The sequence below is a fragment of the Brassica napus genome, chromosome C3 (genome assembly GCF_020379485.1).
Source record: "Brassica napus cultivar Da-Ae chromosome C3, Da-Ae, whole genome shotgun sequence".
In the NCBI taxonomy this organism is placed as follows: Eukaryota; Viridiplantae; Streptophyta; class Magnoliopsida; order Brassicales; family Brassicaceae; genus Brassica; species Brassica napus.
In genome coordinates, this window is record NC_063446.1 from 42843749 (window position 1) to 42851028 (window position 7280).

Genomic DNA, 7280 nt, shown 5'->3' on the forward strand with positions numbered 1-7280 from the left:
ATACTCTTTTTTTCCAATTGCTAACAAGAGCTTCTAGCTAAACCCTTGGACAAGCTTTACAGCCAAGTGGTTTCTACAATCAACAGGCTATTTGTACATATACTAGGTGTCTGCATGCACCATGTGCAGTAAAATAATTTTAAATATTTTTTAACATACAAATATATATTATATTTTAAAATAAAATTTTAATAATATTGTAAATTTTATTTTTCGTATCAATATTTTAATATAAATTTGATTTAATTAAAAATAAAAATTATATTTAAGAATATGCATGTATATAGTTGAATAAATTTGTAAAAGTTGCATAATTACCAAAAATTAAAATTAAACAATATTTATAAAATTTGTAGATATATAAGAAAATAATGATTTTACGATTAAAATTTTATAATTTTCTAAAAAAATTGTATACATTTTTAAAAATTTTAGTAATAAAATTATATAATTTAAAAATATATAATTAAATTATATTTTGAAATTTATAATGCCATATTTGAATATATTTATTTTAATGAATATTTATGAGTTATTTCCATATTCCAAAAAAATTTACAAAAATATAAATTGACATTAAATGTAATATATGAGTTATTACCATATTTTAAAAAGTTTACCAAAAATATAAATTAACATTAAATGCAATTGTCCATGTCATATTAAGATATAAGACATGTCATCAATTTTGATAGTCATGTCATATCTGTTTTGTGAAATCGATTGTACAAAGAACATGTGGCAAAATAACTTCGTAGATATAGTCTAGGGATATCTGGAGTGAATAATTGAACGGATGAAATGGCATAAGAAATGTATAGAGCAGACAAAAAAAAAGTAGAGTAGAGGATGAAGAAAACCTTACTGTCAGTAGGAATACCCTAACGGCTCCGAGTGAGGAGTAGAGTATTTGAGACACTTAGGTCTTGTCTTGGCCAAAGCCATCACAACAATGCCTAAAGCTCGGAAGGTTTGAAAGATATCGTGTCACCATGAAAGCATTAATGAACCTTTGATGGACTGAAGGAGATTAAGCCACCATTTTCCCACTAACAACTTTTCTCTATTGGCTAATATGAAATAGAGAAATATTTATGCAAAATGGTACCTAAAACATGGTTCTCGAAACAAATATCAATCACTTTTAATGTTCCAACTTGTGATTACCTCATAGAAAAAAAAATTGTTACAAGATAGGATAATGTAGACTGAAAAGGAAAACATAGCCAGACAACCAACAAATTAAATGGTGTCTTCTTCTAGAAGTCATGGAAAAGCATAATAGCATCATCAAGTTTAAACCTAGCTGAAGTGAGCAACACACTCTTAGCTCTGTACTTATTCCGTCTCTCCTTCAAAGCTCCTTCTAGTTTCTCCATTGGCAGCAACAACAACTGCCACACAGAGAAAAAACAATTTACACTTATTTAGCATTAGGATCATCCTCCAATCGGTCTTTTACTGTGAGTATAACCTCTTTCTCTGAATCCGTCTCATGGGTCAACCTGAGACTCAAGTTTAAGGAAGCATGATACATCTCATCCAACATTTGCCTCGACACAACCAGCTTGTTTACCTTCCACAATAGGAACGGCATGTACACTCCCGTCACCGCCAATTTCTTCAACAACAAAGAATCTCAGATCAACCAATTTTCTTTAGCTTTGGTTTCAACTTGGCAAAAGAAATACACTCATACCTGCATATGTAAGTAACCATCTTTCCACATCTTCAAAAGGATTTGTGGCGTGTCTTTCTTTTCAGTCAGTGCAGCATCAGCAATCTTAAGACAAAGATAAAACAAATTTGATGTAAAGTTAAGAAACATGTATTACCTATGTTTCTAAATTAAACACGGTCACTCACTTTATCGGTCTCAACAAAACGGTCTTCTTGTGACAAGTATCTGAACATTCTGAAAGCTTCTTTCCCATATCTTCTCATAACTACCGATTCCATCTAAAACAATCTCATTTTGATCAGTTTCAGAAATGTTTTCAGGAAAAGAGTGTATATATATATATGAATAGAGCACACCTCATCTTTCTGTGCTACGCTGATAATGGATTTAAAATCTGCAAATGAAAATAACGAAATAAGTTGCAAATCCATAAGTATCAGTTAACCAGGGGTTTTAGAAGGAAGTTAATATACCAACTATGTATGAACCATCTGATTCTATCACAAACGCTGGTAGATAAGAAGACGTTGCACTCAATTGCTCAAGGCATGCTTCAACTCGCTCTTGTGTCATTTCGCGGCCTGCGTCTGTCTTTATAAGCTCTTCGTAAATGGAACCCATTGACATTTGAACTGAAAAGAAGATAGGTGTACGTACTATGATCAAATCATATCACACCAAAAAAACATTGGGAACTTCAATCAATTGTATGAAAACAAGAGAGGACTTTACGGGACTTGTCGGTTTTCGCCTTCTTCTCCTGAGATCTTCCTACTTCTAACATTGCCTTCATGACATTAGCACATCCTTCATCTCTCCGCTCTTTCACCATCTCCACACACGCCTTAAAAAGAAAAAAGAAACATCAAAGAAACAGATGTTTCATAATAGTGATGGAGTAGGCAAAAACAATATATGAAATGCCAACAAACAAGAGTTTTATTACCTTATGTCTAAGGCGGCGGATGAGCTCCTCGAAATTAGGACGCCAGATTACCTCATTGCTCGGACCTGATGTGTAGTCCACTTCAGGTTGTTTACGCTAAAATACATTTCGGTTCGAAGAGAAACATCAAGACGAAAGAATATGTTCAGTGCTTGTCGATGAGGTTACAAAAACATCCAAAACTGGTTAAGGTAAGAATGGTGATACCTTCCCCTCAGAGATGTTACTGTCGTCATCTGCTACTGTTGAACTAGAGCCTTGCTCGAATATAAATGGAAACCTTATTGCGTCAACTGGGGTTGCTGCTTCGAGAATACGCTCGTCTAAGCTTTCTGGTTCTTTAAAGATCTGCAGCAGTTCCCAAAAAGAGTAAACAAACAAACAAACGGAGAGAACACAAGTATGAATTAATTACCTTGGAAGCTTTGGCGCCTCTTTTCTTTTGAGCAGGACCTTCATCTTTGTTTCCAAGAACAGGTTCGGGAGAAGGAACGCGCTCAACAAAACGTGCAGCAACCAGTTTCTGAAGAGAATCTCTGATAGCCTCTGAACCCATTTGTTTTTTTGAATCTGATAATAGGCAACAGATTAGCATCCGTCCACTCGGTTAATTGCGATTAAAAGAGATATAATAAGACAGGAGGAGTCACCTCTGTCTCTATCTATAAGCTGTTCCAAGGTAAGCCTACCGTTACTAAGTAAACCATCAAGCACTCCGCTGCACTGTTCACATAGATTAAGGGGTCTTGAAAGGTGATTAACATTAGTCAAACAGTGTTCAGAAAGATGAAAGATGAAGGAATCAGACCTGAGAGCCAAGCTCTTCGTTTACAACCTTGGAAAACTTGTTGTACCTCGCACGGTGAAGAATGTTGCTAAACAGTGCAATGTACTGTACAGTAGCTTTGCTCTCTGAACCATCTACATATGAACAAACTGCGAAATTCATAAAAGATTTCTTGGAGATGGAATTGATCCGGAGCCAAGAAGAGAAGCGGGACTAACCGGGCGGTTCAATAGAGAAAGCTTGAACGCAATTATGCTGAATCAAGAGGTAGAGAATGTCCTTGACTTTGGTATGGTTGATGTCAGATTCGGCTAGACGAGAGATTTCTCGGGAGGAAAGAGGTCCTCTCCGGAGAAGACACTCGCACACTTTCTGCAAATAACCAAATACTCATCACTGAGAGAGAGAGAGAGAGAGAACATATCGAAAAGGCCTTAAAAATTACCGATGCGACGGAACCGAAGTGTGAGGTGATGATGTGGACGGCGTAGACGATGCCGAACTCAGTCGTCGTCATGATGTCAATTCGGTGACGGTGTTGTTTGATCCTTAAGCTCTCAAAGTTTGTGTTTCGCGGTGGAGTGGAGAGTATTTAACCTAAAAGCCCAATGTTATGTATATAAGGCCCGTTTTTTTCTTTTCCTTCTAAATTGATCCAAACAATGTTTTGGTATTAATACATTTGAGATTGCTATTGCTGTTAGAAATAATGTTTGTATTATCTATTTAGAAGATAAAGTATATCTTCTTCTTTTCTCTTATTAGTCAAAGTCAGTCTTTGACTGATATTTATGACCGACTGATGTTATATTTTAATATTTCTCTGTCACTATAAATATGTGCGTATCCTCTTGTTTATGAATACAACATCTAAAGTGAAAAAGCTACTCTCTCTTTTACAAAATTCTCTCTCTCGTTGTTTCCTTTTAGAAACACAAAACCCAAAACACAATAAACTCATATTACATCCCTCTTTCCCCATCGCTGTCCACTCAACTTTTAATATAAGCCATTGAAAATAAAGCCACATATTTCCAACTCGTTTATAACATATTACCAGCACGAGGCTCTGACCACCTGAGGTTTATTAATCCGAAAGTTATTAAACCAGCCGAGGTAATATTTAAATTTATGTATTTCAATATATTTAATTTATTTAAATTTTATTATTATTTTGGAGTGAGAGGCTGGACCTTCTCCGTTTATTTTTCGGGATGATATGTGTTGTCTTCCCCGACTGATCTTTATGGTAGGCTATGCCTTCACGATCAGAGAAACACGTGGTAGGCTTTGCCTCTATGAATAAAAGAAGAGGTCAAAAATGGTAGATAAGTCTCCTCGGACCTTGAAATAAATAAAAGTCAAAAATAGTAGACTATGTCTCCTCGGACTTTGAAAAATGATCAATATGGTAGTCTATGACTTCTCGGATCATATGGTAGGCTAAGCCTCCCAATTTTATTTATGCTATTTAAATTTCTGCAATTTACATTTATGCAATTTAAGTTTATGCTTTTATTTTATGCCTTTAATTTTTTGCATTTAAATTATGCATTTAAATTCCCGTCTTTACTATATTTATTAAATACAGTTATCATGTCGAATTTGACAAAGCTCAAAATTAATGCCCTGGATATTACGGGAAATAATTATATGACATGGGCAGTGGGTGCAAAAATGCACCTGAGAGGAAACGGGCTTTTGGAAACCATTGATAGTTCGAAAACGGTGTCAGATGAGAAAAAGGCTAAAGCCATGATATTTTTACGACACCACATCCATGATGGTTTAAATGATGAATATATTACGAAAGAGGATCCTTGTGACCTCTGGAAATCTTTAAAAGAGAGGTTCGATCACCAGAAATATGTGATCTTACCGAAAGCTAAACACGAGTGGATCCATCTCCGGTTCCAGGATTACAAAAGTGTTAGTGAGTTTAATTCCGCGATGTTCGGAATTACTTCGAGGATGATGTTATGTGGAGAGAAAATAAGTGATTATGATATGATCGAAAAAACTCTCTCCACGTTCCATCCTGAAAATGTAATCCTGCAGCAATAGTACCGGGTGAATGGATAAACCCGTTACTCGGAGTTGATGCAAGTCCTCCTTGTAGCGGAGCAGAATAATCAACTCGTGACTTTAAACCATCAAGCTCGTCCCACTGGATCTGCTCCATTCCCTGAAGCGAATGTTGCATCATCCAGTTATGATAATAGAAGAGGACGAGGTTGTGGGCGTGGTGGAAACCGTTATCATGGTCGTCGAAGAGGACGAAGAAGAAGATTTTGTCCCTATGATGAAAGAAATAATAAAGACTTCCACGAAAATGAAAGGAATGAAAAGGGCCAGGATGATAAAAGGCAAACGGGAAAGGTTTGCTACAGATGCGACATGAAAGGTCATTGGGTACGTAACTGTCGTACGCCAAAACATTTAGCCGATCTGTATAGAGAATCCCAAAAGGGAAAAGAAAAAGGAAGAGGTGAAACAAACTTCATCTCTGATGAACATGGGCCATCCTTTCATGGTTTAAACGATGATACTCATCTCGACGTATCAGATTTTCTAGTTGAGCCAGAGAGTATCGATGAGTGATGTAGATCGATGTGATATAAGTAGACTGTATTATAGTATCTATATCTTTTGTTGTAAGATATATGCTATGTTTCATGTTTAATGTTTAATAATATATGTTTTATATTCAGAAAATGCCAAACTTTGAGACTATGGATGGAGATTTGTGTTTGGCAGATAGTGCGTCAACGCACACGATAATTAAAGATAAGAAATATTTCTCCAGTCTCAAAATAAGAGATTACGCTAGAAGCGTAAGTACAATATCAGGTAATGCAAATATTATTATGGGCTCTGGAAGAGCGAAATTTTCAATGCCAGAGGGAACAATATTTGAAATAAGTGATGCATTGTATTCCCCCAAGTCTCATAGAAACTTGTTAAGTTTTAAGGATATCCGAAGAAATGGATATCATATTGAGACTATGAGTAAAGATGGCATTGAATTTCTTTGCATTAAGTCTGAGAGGAAACATATATTGGAAGAGTTAAGAATGTTATCCTCTGGACTATATTGTACGAAAATAACCATGACTGAGTCATATGCCGTGGTAAACATGAAGTTTACTGATACATTTAAAATTTGGCATGAGAGACTAGGACATCCTGGTTCAGTCATGATGAGAAAGATAGTGCAAAATTCGAATAGCCATCCGTTGAAAAACGGAAAAAATTTGCAAACGGGCGAGTTTACATGTGATGCATGTTCTCAAGGAAAGCTTATAACTCGGCCATCACCAGCAAAAGTAGGCAATGAATCACCAATGTTTTTGGAAAGAATACATGGTGATATATGTGGGCCGATCCACCCACTGTGCGGGCTATTTAAGTATTTCATGGTATTGATTGACGCATCTAGTAGATGGTCAAGTGTGTCTCTTTTGACGACACGAAATACGGTTTTCGCAAAGTTCATTGCCCAGATAATAAAGCTGAGAACGCAGTTCTCAGAGTATGCCTTTAAGAAAGTAAGACTTGATAATGCTGGTGAATTTACATCGCAAGCCTTTGATGATTATTGTATGTCAATGGGGATTGATGTGGAGCATCCAGTTCCCCATGTGCATACACAAAATGGCATGGTCGAGTCATTGATAAAACGGTTGCAGTTGATTGCAAGACCGTTAGTCTTGAGAACGAAGCTCCCAATTTCTATATGGGGTCATGCTATATTGCATGCGGCTGCACTGGTTCGGCTAAGACCGAGTGCATATCATAAGTACTCCCCATTACAATTGGCATCTGGGCAAGAGCCAGATGTATCCCATCTCCGTGTCTTTGGGTGT

General features: G+C 36.3%; 2 protein-coding genes across 3 annotated transcripts; one reads left to right on the forward strand and one right to left on the reverse strand.

The window, feature by feature from the left end:
• Window positions 1-1066: 1066 nt before the first annotated feature.
• On the reverse strand, window positions 1067-4114 carry LOC106387833. 2 transcript variants are annotated; one of them, XM_013827756.3, is made up of 14 exons: window positions 3860-4114; window positions 3633-3786; window positions 3436-3548; window positions 3278-3350; window positions 3043-3197; window positions 2835-2975; window positions 2628-2723; window positions 2414-2525; window positions 2155-2313; window positions 2038-2075; window positions 1867-1959; window positions 1700-1783; window positions 1475-1621; window positions 1067-1394 (listed from the first exon to the last, which is right to left on the reverse strand). In XM_013827756.3, exons 1-14 carry the CDS (start codon window positions 3929-3931, stop codon window positions 1260-1262), a joined length of 1572 nt encoding a protein of 523 aa, XP_013683210.1. In that variant the 5' UTR covers window positions 3932-4114; the 3' UTR covers window positions 1067-1259. The 2 variants fall into 2 exon arrangements, with proteins under 2 accessions (XP_013683210.1, XP_022555540.1); XM_022699819.2 differs by having other exon boundaries at window positions 1139-1394; window positions 1506-1621.
• A 1400-nt stretch (window positions 4115-5514) lies between these two features.
• Window positions 5515-6015, forward strand: LOC125583093. Its single transcript, XM_048749653.1, has one exon. The coding sequence runs from the start codon at window positions 5515-5517 to the stop codon at window positions 6013-6015; it is 501 nt and encodes a 166-aa protein (XP_048605610.1).
• Window positions 6016-7280: the final 1265 nt, after the last annotated feature.